Source organism: Phalacrocorax carbo, chromosome 1, assembly GCF_963921805.1.
Source record: "Phalacrocorax carbo chromosome 1, bPhaCar2.1, whole genome shotgun sequence".
Classification (NCBI taxonomy): Eukaryota; Metazoa; Chordata; class Aves; order Suliformes; family Phalacrocoracidae; genus Phalacrocorax; species Phalacrocorax carbo.
In genome coordinates this window covers 67889067-67906464 of record NC_087513.1, presented here as the reverse complement: position 1 = coordinate 67906464, position 17398 = coordinate 67889067, and the positions used below count along the sequence as shown (strand labels likewise).

Here is a 17398-nt window from a genome sequence, read left to right as displayed (position 1 = left end):
ACCAACTATTTTATACTCAATAACTGGCCTGAATTCCCCACTAGTGCAAATTAGAGAAATCTGATCCCAATCATACTATTCATTTGCTTTTAGTGATTTTTGCAAACATTTCCCCTCACCCCTCTTTTTCTCAGCTACACTCTGTAACAGAAGGCTTTGGCAGTTAGGTTCTCAGTTATGACAGGAGAACCATTTAGTTTCCAAGGAAGTTTCACTGGTTAGAGGCAAGTACACAGGCTGGACTGAGAATGGAAGGAAAAGTTTCCTATGTCACACTAATGCATGAAACCACATGATTAATTTAAGAGTTTCAAAGGATTCTGCTGCTTCCCATAACATTTTCAACATTATGAAGCAATTTAGACACAGAATGATTTTACACAAAAAACCTTAGCCCAGAATGATCCAACTGGATCATTAAATAACTTGTCCAATGTTAAAAAACCACACACAAGAAAAATTAATTTCTTTTAAAAAAAAGGGCTTTCCTGTAAGTTAGCTCTATCCAGACAACCTACTGTATTCAAACTACACTGCTGTTGTGAGTTCAGGAAAATGAGCTTAGTAATACAGACCTTTACAAAAATCTCTTCAACAACACACAGTCATCCTTTCTCCAATACATGCTAAAGCCATTGGGGGAAAGCAAAACAAAATCTAAGTATGATCAGCTACTCAAATCATAAAAGCAAATAGGCTGTAAGATTTGAGCATCTGGGAATTTCGCAAAACATTGCAGGCAGAGTGCCAAACTTCATCACTTAATTACAGCCAGAAGCTCTATTTTGGGGGCAATTGTCCACACTGCAAAATTTGGCACTCAGTTTTACTTGATTCAGTCTTTAGCTTCAAACTCTGTATTTAAGACAGCAGAATGAGAGAGGATGAAGACACCCTGTTCAATTTCTGTCATGTGAAGAGCCCATGTTTTCAAGCTGAACAATCCTGAATCATACACTTGATACCTCTGACCACGTGCCACTGGTAAATAACAACTACAAAAAAAAGTAGAAACCATAGAGTCTGAAGTACAGAAATAAATGTAGTAGTACAAACATGATTCATGTCCTACTCAGAAAGTACTTCTTCCAATATCCTGTATGATACTGCTTCCCACCAAACTGGGACATCAAGACATGATCGTTCCCCCTTCCTCTATTGTCAGCAGGAAACAAGTCTTGAAATGGCAAGGTCTGAGTCTCTGAACCAGAATCTTTGCAACTACAGACCTTTTTTTAACTGAACATGGAGACTTAATACAATAATAATTTCCATCTACCTTTCGATACTTTTTCCCCCTTGGCCAGACATGGCAGTGTATTGACTTCATAAATTCACTACTTTAAATATTCTCTACCACACTCTTCCAGGAGAGGGCAGAGTCAACACCAACTTTAACAGATGCAAACACAGACTGGAGAAGCACAAGAGTCCAGTTTTTCAATGGACAACAGTGCTATTTGTCACATTTTACAAAGGTGTTGTACCTGGACTTTTTAAAAGAACAAAAAACCCCACCACTATAGAAAGACAGTTTCACTTGATAAAAACGTCCTGTTACAACAGCAGTCTGGTTATCCATTTCTTTGCTCTAAAATTTGCTCTTATGAAATTTTAGCAATTGAAATTCACAGAACTAAAGAGTATATTGTGACTAGAATAAGCCCCAAAACACAGTCTGTAAGTGAACATTAACTCAATGCTTTTAAAAGCTTCACTGATTTTGGAGATCAATGCCTCAGCTGATAAGAGACCAGACCAAAGTTTGGACAGGTAAGTTTAACACTGTAACCATTTCCTATCATAAGCCTCCAGCTTCCTAGTAGGACATCACAGAGCCCTATACTCTATAGGGATACATAAAACTAGGTCTAGTGTTTACTACTGGCATCAAGTACCTGTTTGCATGTGTCTGCTCATACAGCAGACTAGTCAAAGGCACCCAGCTTTAATTATGACCAAGCTTAAAATGGGTCCAGGAATTCAGGTTCATGTATGTAGAGATAGATGTTTCTATACATAATTAAACAGTCTCCTATATACACATATATAATCTATGCAAGAATTCTTCAACTGCTTATTGTATATATAGGTACCTAAATTTGCAAAAGTTTAACACACCTACATCTCCTAAATAGCTCGAGCCCTGGGTAGCAGCAGCTCACATTATGTTCATTCACACAGTGGTAGCAGAAGGAAGGTGTCAGATCTGTGACAATCGTATTTCAAAAAAACTAAAATCTGAGTAAGACAACTGGTACAGCAAAATACTAACATAAAACCAGAACAAGAGTTTTCTTGTTAACTATTTTACCGTGTGCTCTGTTTCTTGCACTAAGCCTGAAAAGGTAAAGCCAAGAACACATTTTAAAACCAGTGATTCAGTCTGCTATCCTGTGTTTCTCCATCCTGAAAGAAATACCTGCCCAAAATTTTCAGGCTCTTCCCTGAGGGCCATTTTACAATACCCAGTTTTGTGAATTCCAAACCAAGAGTTAGGTTAAAAAGAAAAGCTCCCACCAGCCTCTTCCAGCATAGCTTCTATGTTCCTAGCCGCCTCTCAGCAAGTCCGGGAGAACCTCACCCTCAGGCCTAAAAACCAGAGGATTCTGCTTTCAAGCAGCTACCTATTTCTCCTTTTGTTCCACAGTCCACGAGAAGGGTTGCCTACAGTGCTGGCCAAGCACCCCTTACACTGAGGTTCAGGCCTCTTAAGTACCATCAGCTTTTAAAAACACTATTTCTCCTTCTCCAAGCACTAAAGAAAGCATCAAACTACTTTATATAAGAAGACAGAGAATACCAAGAATGATAAAAATAAGTCAGTGAAACCTTTTCTACCCAGAGCTGCCTTTACACCTTAATCCTCCATCACAGAGAAAGCAAAGAGAGGCCAGGCCCCGCAATTCACATAACCTTGATGTGTCCTTAAGAGCGCATTAGCTGTGCGGTCAAGCATATGTTCATCAGTTTCTGAACCCAAAGGCACTCAAGCACATACTAAGCCATTCAATATTTCCTTGTTTTCACCACACTGCAAAATGGTCATGTTCTTATATGCCTCTCCTGGTCCCCAAACTCCTTAGAAGAATCACAGAAAAAGCCAAACCTTTTAATCTACTAGTTTTATTCCCCAGTGGCAGTTTCATAAGAACTAAACACCCAAACCCCACTAGCATTTCTTCTGAGTTTGCTAAACAAATAGACGGAAGAGCTCTTGCAGAGGAAAAAAGAAGGGTAGATAGGTATGACAGGTACACATGAAAATCAATGTTTTCTCAAGCTACCATCTAAACCAGCATGAACCAGCAGTGCTGCTGGAAGCAATAGTCTCCTGTTCACCATCTCCCATTTCCACCACACATGTCCTTTCCACCCTTTTGCCAGCACACACATTTACACAGCTGCAAAACGAACCAGATCAGTTTTTATCAGACTTGAAACAAACCAGAAAAAGCCTGCAGTAGTCTCCAGTGAGATGAAAATCCCCAGTCTGGTTCCCTACACTGTTGCACTAGCTCTCAGGCTTACAGAAGGAAAGTGATAGTACAATAACTAACAAGGGCAGAACGGCTTCTTTTGAAAGAAGTGCCAAATGAAAACCCACCAAACACCTTTACAATATAGGCATCTATATAGGTAGCACAAAGTGCAACTGATGCAAAACTAAATATTTATCTTACAGTCTTCATGTTAAGCATAAGACGACATTTCACTTATCTTAGATGTGGTACAGTTTGTGATCTTATCAGATTTTAATCAGGTGAAAGTAGTGTGTTCCGAAATTTAACATCCACATTTATACGGTTATTTGATCCATTAAAGACAAGTTAGGTAGTCTTAAACAAGATACTTTAAATACCAAATAGTAATGTTTTTAAGCTACCCAGAACTCCTCTTCACAATTTTTGCCTAGAAACACATAGTATTTTGCATTAGTTAGATCACCAGATTAGAACAAGATGCTAAACCGTCGACACACTAATGCAAGAGATACTGAAAATATCATTTACTTCATAAGAGAAGGTATAATCAATGCTGTAAAACTTCTAAAATGAGGACAGAGGAAGTGTTACATACCCTTAGCAATCCTGAATTTTAAAAAATAGTTAGATTTGGAATAACGCCACAGGTGGAAAATAGCAGAAGCAATAAGCATCCCAGCCTTGCTGTTAAGGATTTTAATCTATATTTTAAAAATTACAGGGGAAAAAAGTACAGTCAAGTTTAAAAGCTGAAGACCCAAGCTAAGCAAACGTAAAGCAGTTCAGCAGATTTGTCAAGAATTGATTCACCCCCAAAATCCTTTCTTGTGGCTACACACACTTCTATAGAGCTGAAATCCTTTCTTACCTCTTTAGCACAATCCTTGTGAGAGCAGCAACAGTGGGAATTAACAATTACAAATATGGGACAGATCTCTCTTTTTGTAAAATCCATCAGGAAAAGAGAGATGCACACACCAACAAATTAGGTGCTAGTTTCCGATGGAAATCTACTAGGCTGTGGACTTAACGCACAGCAGAAGGAAAGCAGACATCAAAGTTAGAAGGGAGCATTGTTTTCTGTTTGAAACCTCTTGTACTTTTCCAAGGCCAGTACATGAGGCTGCAGAGATCTGAGCTTAATATCTGCTTTTGCCACTCAAATACCAAATAGAAAGAATCAATATAAGCAAGAGGCAAGTGTGCCCTTTTCTGCCTGCCCAGCTAGCTGTAAGGAGGAAGAAGAGGAGGCAGCGCAGAGATCCTTTACTTCCTGCACGTCCCCGCCTCCCTGCTTGGCTGCTCTGCCTACTCTCCACCCAAGTTTTCTGCCACAGTTTAAGGGTGCACGTGAGTATTCCCCCAGCACAGAAGTACACTTTTAAACAGAGGTGAATGGGTTGGTCCAGTGTGTTGTTCTGACCCAAGGTTGCTGGCACTAGTTTTGTACTGGGGGGATGAAGGCAGGTGCTGTTTTGCTTTTGCTTTCCACAGAGCTACAGAAGTATGGTAACAGCTGACTAACTTCAATTTAATCCTAACAGAACACAAGACAGCACTAAGATAATAACAAGATATTCCACCTCTCTCCTTCCTGACAATCACATTCTGCTACCATTGACATCATCATCTGCCTTCCTTTTACTGAGCGCTTAGCGTAAGGGAAAAATGATTTGAAGGTGATTTTCAAACTTTGGACAAAGTAAGAAAGCTGTGCTGTTGCTTGTTTTATGCCTCATGTGCACAAATAATCCATATAGATACATTTTCTATCACCTCTTGCTAGACTCCAAACCTAAACTTGAAGTCTGACTTTCTCTCTAGTATCTAGTTTCAAACATCCGTTGTAAAACTTGTTCACTAATAAAATGAGTTGTTCACAGCTTCAGGGCTTTTGGGGTTTTTTGTTTTTTTTTTTTTTGGAAGGACATAAGGAACAATGCTAAGGAAGTTCACATACACCGTTTTGAAGTGTGAAGCGAGCAAATGGATTTTGTCAAACTAGTGATGATAAACTGTGATAATATTAAAGTTCACACTGAGATCACTCTTCACCCTAAAATACCGTACTTAGTTCCTCAGGTACACCACAATTATCCCAGTGTTCGTTATACTATGCAACATCAATGCTGCAAAAGCAACACCTTTTGATCCTTTACTGGTCATTTTAGAAATCTTCTCCATCAGCTGCTGTGAAACTTTAAAGACATCAAGGGGAAAGAGATCATTAGAGATCCTGCTATGTTGAATAGCCTTCCAACTGCTTCGCTAGACATTTTATAGGCCCCCACAAAAAAAATTAAGTAACTGTTGATTATCATCTCCATTTTAAGTGTTTATTTGCATTGTGAATGAAGCACATTCGAATTTTGCTTGGCATTGCTTGTAAATTTTTTTGTTGCTGCAGTTGCACTCAAACCAAACAGAGTTTGCAGTCAAAGCAAATCTACTTCACTGGAATAAAAAAAAATCTAACATTTTACACATCTAATTAAGGCTACGCTTTGCTAGGGTACATTGTATGACCTGCAGAGAACATTAAATGTTTCAGCTTTTAACAAGCACACAGCCTACCTGTCCCAGTCTAACCACAATTCTTGCTTGGCTCTTTTCAAAGGTCCTGTAACTGCAGAGCTTGAAAGGAATTCTACCATAACTGATTAATCTTCTCAAACTAAATGTTCTAACATTGCAGTCCAGAGGCTAATAGAATCAGCAAAGTCAAATCACACAAACAAAGCAATTACAGTCTCTACATTTTCTTTTCACTAGGTTGTTACCATTCTAGTTTGAGCCAGTCCCAGGCTGCCACAAACCATTAATTCCAGGAATTTAGACAGAACATATGATTCCAGTGGAAAACAAGCCAATGATCCTACCTCCTTCCCCACAGTCTCAAAGAAGCCCCAAGGCAATGGTATATATGGCATTTAAATTGTTTTACCCCATGATCATCTAAATTTTACCACCTGCTATTAGTTACTTACCCAGCGCACAGAACCTACAGGTTTAACTATTTCACCACCTTTCCTGTCTTTAGTCTGTTACCTTAATCCTGTTGTCTGTTCTAGAAACAATCTTACTGATTTAGTTCTTTCCTTATTTCACACATATCAGGTACACCTGTAACTATTTCATAATTCTCATCCCAGTCCAATTGAATACCTATTGTGAAAAGGAAGACTTCAGCTTAAGATTTACTCAGTTCAAAAGAGATATGGATTGCCTGCAGAAGATGGATTTTATTGTCTTGTTAAAAAGCAAGCTTAAGTAGTTGAGACTGCAGGGGAAAAAATGCAAAACCATGCAACACATTCAACAGAAGTGGAAGTTTAGCTTCTCTGATTTCAGTATTTTCATAGCAATTAATTCTGGACAATTGATAATTCTGCCAAGAATTAAATCACTAAATCCTGCAGAATAAGCTCTGCACCAGATCATTATCCTAACAGAGTAAACAGCATTACTGCAATACAAGCAGTAGGAACAGATGAAAGCTTCCAGCGAGCAAGAATTAGCTTATGAGGCACTAACTAGACTAGGACAGGCCTAGTTTTCTTCAGTTCTGATCAGTGACTGCACATTTGGTACCCAATACCTTCTGAACTTGATTGATCTACAACCACCCAGACGAAAATTCATATCTCGGGTCTTAGAGAGCTCTATGTCACTAAAATAGCTTGACCAGTCTTCTGTCCTTACCCTCTGTGATGCAGGTGTATAAGCAATTAAGTCCCATGATTCTTAAACTTCTCCAGACCAGTCATCTTCATGACTTGCAACAGATAACCATGTATGCCCAGATTTCACAAATACTTTATAAAGACAACAGAGGCACTGTAGTATTTATACAGGCCTTCTTGCTGCAACCTCACTGATGACAGTTTAGAAACTCTTCCTCCTCAATTTACCACCTACTCTCAAACAATTTTGAGGTATTAATAAAAAACAAGCAGCCAGCCACAACAGTAAAACAATTCCCCAAGATACATTATTAGAATTGCTACACACAAGGTATATTTGTACTTTGATCAACACAGCCACATCAACTGTTTATTCTTAAAGCTTGTGAGGTTGCTTAAAAGAAGCTTCTAGTCATTTGCATGAGAGAATCTTTGGTGGAAAGAACACAACTGACTCCTCATTTGACTAGCCATCACTGCTGGCCCCCCATCTCCAACATCTGTATTCTTCAACTGATCTCCAAGCCCAGGAACTGCAGAACACTGACACTGCCTGTTTAAACCAGCTTCTTCGCCAGTCTCAATATTGTGTTTTTACTTATTAAACCCAGAGAGTTTACAGCATTAAAAGCCTTACAACTCCATGTATTTCCAAAACCATCCAGTCAAAGCTAATTTAAGACCAAGAGAGTAGACTCCAGTTCTGTTGCTTTGTTTCCACACTGTTAAGTTTGAACAAGAACTAGTCATAACTCTTTCTAGAAATTGCCGGCTGCAATCCTTTCCAGCACTCTCAAGTAAAAGGTTATAACAATGTAAAAATCACTGTATTTTTGATAATATTGAAATGCAAATTACACTATGCACTACTGCTGAATATATACCATGCCTTATGGCTACCCCATTGACTAATTATCTATCTAGCCCAGCACACATGGCATTTTAAGGTTTTACTTTAGACATGAAAGTCCACTGTACTTCAGCACCTCCAGGTAAATAACAATATCAACCTCTTTCAAAACTCCCAAGAATCTGGAGCCTTTATGACTAGCTACACACATGGTTTTAGCTCGCAAGTAGATTAGTTAATCATGGCACCTACTGTAACTGCAGCAATCTAATGAATAGAGGTTGTTATTCAAGCTCTAGAACAGGAAATTTTGCAACTGCAAGGCAGGACACAGTTCCTTAGTGTACAGTTGGCAAACAATTGGGATATAGGTGCATGTGACAGTGTAAAGAGCCTTGTTTAGAAACACCCAGTATGAGGATGGAAGTTCCTCTGAAATGACAGTAAAGTCTGATTGGATAAGTGAATCGGGCACTAACTTTTCAGGTTTTATTCTTGCACAAGACCATAAAGGTAGGAGCAGTTTAATCTATCATGCACAATTCTTTAACCTCACACTTAGGAGCAGGGATGCCACCTTTATTGTCCAAGAATATGCAGTGGTGAACATCTTAAGCTAGCTGAATGACCCTTTATTTTCTTGGGACTTCAGCTTGGAAATGGCTTTCAAAAAAAATACAGACATGCCTAGACACATTTCAGTGCTATAAATTTAGAAATGCCAGTCACACAATACTAAAAGTGTCTTCTATTTTCAGTATGGAAAATATATTTTTAAAAAAAATATTAGTTGCATTCTCTGCTTTAATCAGCTACCATTCTGATAGGAAAACATCATCTAGTACTCATTTTTAAATTCAGGTACAGCAACTGTAATTCAAAAACCACAGATTAGGTCCAGTGGACTTGGAACTGAATTAAGAAGAAAAATCCAACATTGAGTTTTTTCAGTGGGTCACAAAACACATTTGGTACCAGAACTAGCCCTTAGAACATACTTACTAAAAGGCCTAGGATAACGTGGCAAACACGGAAAATAGCACACAATTCAGACAATGCGCCAAAAAGCCATCGTCCTTTTTATTTTATGACTTATTCTAATAGGAGTGAAGGACTTCTATTTGTGTACCAAAGACTCAACAGTTTCAGAGGGTGGTCCTAAAAGGTATCCCTGCTATGTAGAGAACTTTATGATGTTGGTAATGGGTGATAAGGTAGAAACGTCTCTGAAAGAAGTTTAAGTTAAAGTCACAGGCTCATAGTGTGAGAAAGCTTTTAAATATCCTCACTAGACAACGAAGCAATAGCAATGTGTTTCTTATTTTTCAGCCTATTTTTTCACTCTATTTTGGGGAATAAACTGTATCTATAAAATCACGTTCAACTTGAGTAACTTTCACTCTTCTAATACAGGAACAAATAATAGCATTCCAATAGGCATACGTCGCCCCACATTGCTGCCTCTTCTGGGAACAGCTCGCAGTAACCTGGAGGTAACTATAAAGGGTTTATGTAAAATTTTGGTGGAGTTCTTGCCTATGAATCACATAATAATCTCAAAATAACTTATTTTTACTCAATACCCCTGTGAGCTTCCACAAGACTAAAACTTTCCTGGACTTATCCCATTCCTTACCCGTGTGCAACTGTAGCAGTACAGTTGGCAGGACATGAAATAGTAGCCCATGCATTCTTAATGTCAGTATTTTTGACTAGTGGCACTATAACTGATAAATAACATTGAGCTATCAGTCTCCCCACAGTAATGCTTCAGTGATTCATTAATGGTTCCCATCACACTGCAAAGCCAGGCATTTTAGAAACACCACCTCTTGTTAAAGTAATCTGAAGTAAGAGATAAATAGATGTCAGTACAGAACAGATTAAATACCAATATCATGGTTTTAAGAGACCTGACCCTTAACAGATAATGAACTTTTTAATTTTTAAACATGCATTGTTTACTCAGTATTCTGTGAAATTATTTGGGTTTCTAAAAATACATTTTGAAACTCTGCAATGCAAAAAAAATTTAGAACTTCAGATTGAAAAAACATATTTATTTTATGCAACTCAACTGAAGCTCACCCCTCTTAATTCCTGGACATTTTTAAATCATGTCCAATTCAAAATTGCTAAGAGACACATTCCAGGCTCAAGAGTGAACAATATAAATAAAAAATATCTCCTTTCACTTCAAGCCAAGTTTGTTTTACAACATCAATATTGACAAAACAGTTTTAGCTGTAATCTAGAAGCTTTTGACACTGAATAGTACAAATGCCTCTAAGATCAACTCGTAGAAGTGAGCTACTTTTAGAAAGGAATTCAGCTGAATGAGCCTTTTTCCTTCCAACTTCAGATATCATCTGCCCTAGCTGTGCAAACCATATAGCCTATTATATATATATATAACTCAGTGTTCAAGCTGATTCGTGCTTTTCCTTACTTAGATCATTGTCACTTCAAGAGAACTTCTAATCTAACATGCAAAGCTTCTTAAGATATTAATGCCCCAAAAACCTGAACTCCCATCTTCCATTTTTAAGGCTATATATTTTTGAATGGATGAGTCAGTGACTGAACCTCCACCCAGGAAGATTCTTCACTCTTAAAGACATTCCAGCAAAATGCTTGCAACTGAGTTGAAAGCTACAAAAAGCAAGTGGTGGAAGCTCAAGCATTCTTTAGTCCATCAACGAGATGCAGAGGAATTGCATCTGATGTACAATTTTTCTATTTGATTCATAAGCACCTGAAGTTTCTTCTTTCAATGAATGCAATTACAAGAGTTTGCCCTTTCTTAAAATTAATGTTTCCTGTGCTTGGTTGAAGGTTCAGGGTCTTTTAGTATCTGCTTTAACAAAAGACTGCTTGCTCTGTTTGAGGGTTACCTCCCACTACTTTTCCATTGACTTTTTAAATGAATGCTTTTTTCCACTTGAAAGCTTCATAGGAGGGGGCGTGTCTAAATCTACCTGAACCAGACCAAGACAGCAAGTTATTCAAGGTAAAGCAACAGCTTCTATGTGACTTCCTTTAGGCACATATTTGCTTCCAGAAAGCAAAGAGGACATTCATCAACATTCATTAAGCACTGTAAGTAAAATTAATTGGAAGTCTAAAGGTTGAACGTTTATATTTGCTGCCTAGGAGCCCTCGGGAAGACAGAAGAAAAAAAAAACAACAAAGAGGTGGGATACTTTATCCATTGCATTCTAGTGAAAATGAAGTAGTTGACTAGTCTAGACAATTATGATGCCTAACTTCCAAGACACTAAAGAGATTAATTTCATCTCAATTGGCCAAACTGCAGTGCCTTAACTGCCTGGTTTCCAGCCAAGAGAATGACCTTCACTTTAACCAGTGAGCTTCAGTTCCCACCAGTTAGGGAAATTAAGGATTTTTAAACAAGTTAGACACTGCCTGGTCAGGTTATTCATTATGTACCTTGTTCCCTTGGGCCTTTTTTAAGCTCTGTAGAACAGAGAAGAAAAATGTTGTGCCCACTCTGTGGAACATTTCAGTACAGAACTCCCCCCCTGCCCGCCCCCCCTTCTCATCTTAAGGCCAGCTCAGAAAGCAGACATTTGTTTACAGAGGAGAGATACTGGACTTCTGGTGAAAGCAAGAACAAGTGCAAAACTTCACTTTGTCAAAGTAAGCATGGAGAAAATTAGGTATAGAGCACAAGTCCATCAGGAGAACTTAAACGGTAAGTTTATATAACGGGAGGGGGTGAATGAGATAAGGGAGTTTTCTGCTCATACTCCACTAATTAATACATTTGAAACAGGTCTTATTAACTTTTTTGCAATGGAAATGTCTGGATTTTTATTTTAGTAGTAGATGGGCAAGAATGAGACAAATCTGTGTAATACACCCATTGTCTTTTTACTAGTCCTGGGACTAGTCAGTCACCTAGACAATTTAAATGTAGGACATCCAAGTATTAGAGAATGAGTAATCAGCACCTCTACACACTTACAAAAAAGTGATCTTTGTGCTGCAAAATGAAAGCTTGAAGGAAATGTGGTGGAGAAGTAATCAAGGTCTATGCTACATCTGAGTCCTAACTGCAACATAAGCAAGAAAAATAAAACAAGCTAGCTTTTGAGGCAACCGCATGGGTTATATCTGTCTTATCAGAAGCTGAGACAAAGCAGCTGAAGCTACTGCAGTTAGTTATGTCTTCACTGCATTGCTTCCCAAACAGACTAAATTAAGAAATCCTATTTAAGATGTCTGCTCTATAAATACCAATGTTTTCATTTAAATTCACATGTAGCCCATTTCAAATATCTCCCATGACAAACTGTTTAATTGAAATATGCATGGAACAGATCAAAGAAAGAATACCAGTCTCCAGAGAGGAATGAATTCAGACAGTGAAACCTCCCTGAATTTTACCAAGATGTTACACTCCTTTTGTGCAAGTGAGTATGTAACAGAATTAAGTTATCTTGATTATATTTTATTTTGGAACAGCCTGTATTGCTTTGATATTGTGCAGAACTGCAAAAGGAAAAGGTGGGGTGACCCATTCCTTAATCTAATAGTGTGTCACAGATAGTTGTGTCTGCACAAGAGGGCAGAGGAAGGAAAAAAAAATAATAGGAGCAGGCAAGACTACCTTAATAGTGCAGATTATTTTCAATTAATTACAGACTTAGATGATTTTTTTTCTGAGGCCAAGCAGGCAGTGAAGCACCCACTGGACACATTCAGTCCCAGCTGAAGAGGCATACTGCTTAAATCACAGAGATTCTACCTACACACACCCCCACCCCCACCCCCCCAATAAGGTAAAAATCCCAGGAGTTGCAATTTCTTTAAGTACTAACTACTACATTTGGAACGATTTCCAAAGAACAGCAGAAAACAGTTTCAATGAAGAAAACAGGTTGTTTTGAAACAAAATTGCAACATTGTGACTTAATGAAAACAAAGAGGCAGGCTAGGCTCTTGTACACTTGAGTGACAAGACATGTAGATCTCATTTTCTGTTCTGAAGAAACAGCTAGCAAAAGGCTCTGGACTGAGTATGCTAGAGGGTGCAAGTACTAACCAAGATCAATACTCTGTCAAACTCCTGCCTACTTCCTTACCAGAACTGTAAAACAAAGTTCAGTTTGACACTTGAACCCTACAAAATTGTAGACAGTTGGGTTTTTTTAGCCAGCCATTTACTCAGACTATTCTACCGAAAGAAGAATTCTTCTAGTGAAAGTGAGCCAGAAACCCAATTTAATGGCATTTCTGTTTCTTGGGCCAGGGAAAATTCGGGAACTTTACCCCAGCACCACTTTAAGGAAAAACAGGAACGTCCCAGTGAGACAGTGTAGCCAATATAGACAACATCTTGTGAACAGCAGACTCATGCAGCAGTGCTGTTATCCAAGATGTGAGGCAACAATAACTGCCTGGGCCAAAAAATGTCTCATCTCTAGAAGGAACTTCAGCCTTTAGATCTGATATCTAGGTCTTTGTTTACTTAACTGTATTATTTAATCAGAAAACTGCTTCCAACCGTGAGAGAAGACCCTGAAGAGAAGAGGTAGAACACCTAACCAAGTACTCTGAGCAATCCCAGCAATGCCCCAACCCAACACTGCAGTATCTGGGCATCAGCCAGATAAATCCTTAACACAAAAGGCATACGGTCAAATATGCAATGCGGCTGATGGCCTAGAAGGGAAACCAACACACCACCAAAATGGGAGAAAAGAATGTAGGCTGGTAGTACCAAGTCCAGTCTTGAGAGAACACCCTGGGCATTAAGACACCTTTTACAGGCTTCTGCCCTAAGCAACAGCAAGCATTTAAGCTAATGGAGCAACTTTGCTTTTTACTAAGCCTACTAGTTGCTGCTAAGGGCATGAGGGAAATCAATTAATTTAAACACGTCACCTGCACTGAGTGGCCACACATTTTGATTGCATTGCCTTTGGGGTTTCAGTGGTTTTTAAGCTCCCACATGATATGATCTTTCACGACTGTCAGTAGCAGACCATTATTACTGTCTTTCCCTCTCTATGTATGTACCTATATAAAATAATCCTCTCATTTAAGGCACAGAGGACTACAGCTGCTACCTCGAAATATTCCTAAATATGTCCAGGAAAGTAGGAAATGAAGGGGTTGAAATGGAGATATTAAGAGTCTTCTACAAACCATGTTCACCTTCCAAGATACATTAACAGGAAAAGTGTTGGTAAGTAATGTTGGAGTCACCTACACAGCAAGTTTGACTCCACTCTGTCATTGATGGTTCCCACACTGTCCTTTTAAGTACTGAATTTCTCAACTGGTTCACCCCTCACCCACAGCTGCGGACATTGTCTAACCTTCTAAGTCTACGGTTTGGTTTTATTTTCATGTCAAAGGATTTTCTTTAACAGGGAGCAAAGGACAAGGTCAGAAAACTATATGGCTCTTCTTCACATTGGTTCAGAGTAGTAAAAAGAATACAAAGAGTATCTAACTTCACTTTCGTAACATGGTTCTGCTCTCCACATTACAGAAGAAACACCAAATTCTCCATTATCAGTTAAGACAGGTCTGTGCTTGATTTCCAGATAGTATTGTATTTTCTTCATTGAAAGCCTTCCTTCAAAGTTTTTCAAGGTTTTTTTGTGGGTGGTTTGGGGGATTTTTTGTTTTGGTTTTTGGGGGGTTTGGTTTTGTTTAAACAAACTGCTTTGCAAGTACAATGAAATAAATATACCAAAGTACACAACCTTTCATTCTCTGCCTAGAAGCAGATAAATGTACATTTCATCTTTTTTTTACCTTCCTGTCCTTTGCTCCTGCTGAAAGAAAACAAGATTTCCTTGAATTCATATCAAAGTACATTTTAGAGCTCTCAAGCAGTAGATGAAACAGCAGGGGGAAAAAAAAAAAAAATCAACTATTAAATTCAATCTGTGAGTCAGCAGCAGCAGAGTAGATTAGAAGGTGGTGTTGGACAGATCAAAAAATTACCAGCAGAATAAACAGGTGGTAAGTTGAACCCTGATAAGAACAACCCTGGTAAGTCTGTAGATAAGTTTGTCTACTACAAGCCCCTACAAAGCTTTGCAGTTGCTAAGTACTTCACAGACCAGGGAAGAGACAGCTCCTTGAGACCTAGGGACTTCCTAGCCTGAGATTGTCTCAAAAGCTGATTATTCTGTTATTATTCTGATGTGTTTTGTTGTTGGGTTTTGTGTTTCAGTTTTTTTGTTGCTGTTTTGGGGTTGTTTTTAAACCCTATCCAATACCTTCTTATGCACTGAAGGAAGAGTATGAACGCGTGCAAAATTTTATTTCCATTCACATATTTTACAGACTTTTGACTATTTAGTAAGTTGAACCATCCTATACCTTTCCACCCATCCCCCAAAAACCTCGTTAGCTTTTCTTCCTCCCCCTCAACACACTAGCACAGTACCATGCTACACAGCTGTGGTCCTTTGCTGCTAGTAGTAGTAGCTTTAGAATCAGTAGTGGGGAGGGACTTACACTGGTAACTCGACGGTAGATCTGCGCAGCATTTTGGCACTCGGAATAAGGATACTCAGACGTGGCCATCTCTAGCATACACATCCCAAAAGCATATACATCAACGGATTCATCATATTTCTCCTCATACATCTCAGGGGCCATGAACTCTGGGGTACCTTAAATTAAAAGAACGATTCAGACTCTAAATGTCTCAAAGCGAGCAGAGGCTGCTGGCGTTACTCACCGCAGGAGGAAGCAGACGGGCAGACCTGTGAGACAAGAGAAAGTGGAGGCAAAAAGAAGAGGGAGGAAACCCTTAGTCACTCTGTTGCATCAACATACTTTGAGTCTTCCATTGCAAGGCCTTTATGGAGTAAGAACGGCATGAAAGGATTGACGCAATTCCTGTTTTATGCATGTTAGTTGATAGAGGTATCAAAACAGACTGGAACAGGCTGGAGTCAAATGGAGGGGAGGGTATAGGAAGAGGGGAAAACTGCAGACTAGCCATAGGCTGCAAACCAAATACTAAGGAGAGTTAAGACACTTACCCTTTCTCCCTGTAAGAAAGGAGGCACATTAAACCTTGTTTCAAAAATTACCTGACTGCCCTCTGCTGCAAAAGAGGTAGTATTGGTAAGAGCCCACAGCTAGTCTCTGACCTGGTGCTCTCCATCTACTTTTTAAAGTAGAATGATTTGGGAAAGGCCTTGCAATGAAAGACACTGTTGTTACAAATGCAAATCTTCATAAAGAAGGATAAAAAGTAATTTTCTGCAAAGGCCACTCACCAGAGCCCTTTTCTTCATATACTTACCTTCCCATCTGCAGTATATTTAAAGGCCTACTGCAGATACAGGCATTAGTGAGGGACATCCTACAGTCAAAAATACTCAGAAATACAGAGAGATTGAGTTACAGGCATAGAGCGTGAGATTCAACAAGTCCCATTTAAATAGTGTGCAGAAAATTATTGCCCAGTGAAGCATCACAGCGTCCCCTCTGTAAGCAGAGGGACTGCATTTTATGTTCAGATTTAATTATAGCCAGAGGTGTAAGTTTGCTTTTTGTCAATTTAAGCACAGAATTATTTCCTGCAGACACCAGATTCAAGACAGTTTACAGATCAGTCTATAGACACTTTACTTGTTTTCACCACACTAAACTGAAAAAAAGGATGTAATTGCAGTCATTTATCCAAGGCTAACCATTACTAGATAGCTAGATATGAAGTAGTTATTTTCCAACGATAAATTTGAGAATAAGACAAGTATACTTAAGAAAATATATTTTTCTGACACTGTGTACTTTTCTTTCCTATTAATACTTTGACCTGGTTAAGACGCAGGAAATATTTCAGCGACAGCTTGCAAGACAATTCACAGGTATACACCATTGATCCCATCTAGGAATCTAGTACAGGACTGTTGAGCAATACTCATTTTAGCAAGCTCTAAATACTGAGAGTGAGAGCAGTTTCATTCCCTGCAGTCTGTTCACCCAAGTATAAAAACAAAGCTGATAAAACCAAATCTTTAAATAATTCACAAGAAAAACTACAACAGTTCCATCAAACCAATTTCTGAAAAGGGTTATTAGTGGATATATAAGAACAGAGCAAGTATTGGGGAAATATTTCCCCAATGCATCCTCCTAACTTACGTAAATCCACGTTCTATAGACTCCTTGAGTAAGGTATTATACCACAGTCTAACTGTGATATAAGAGAGAGATATATAGACTTTGATATACCATAGCTTTTGATTACTCAAAGTGTAAAGATTTAATATTAACCCCTGGTGACAATCAAAAAAATTGGCTGTATAAATTAATACTAGACTAAATATCAAAATGTTGTTTGGTCACCAAAATGCATTTATACACTTCTTGAAGCA

At 38.6% G+C, this 17398-nt stretch overlaps 1 protein-coding gene across 6 annotated transcripts in view; it reads right to left on the bottom strand.

Annotated features, from left to right (window-relative positions):
• Positions 1-17398, bottom strand: part of WNK1 (WNK lysine deficient protein kinase 1) — a 106997-nt gene that overhangs the window by 47404 nt on the left and 42195 nt on the right. For all 6 annotated transcript variants that reach the window (XM_064458260.1, XM_064458237.1, XM_064458243.1 and 3 more), the window contains exon 4: positions 15522-15679. In XM_064458260.1, the coding sequence (XP_064314330.1) occupies positions 15522-15679 (158 nt within the window). The remainder of the gene's footprint in view (positions 1-15521; positions 15680-17398) is intronic.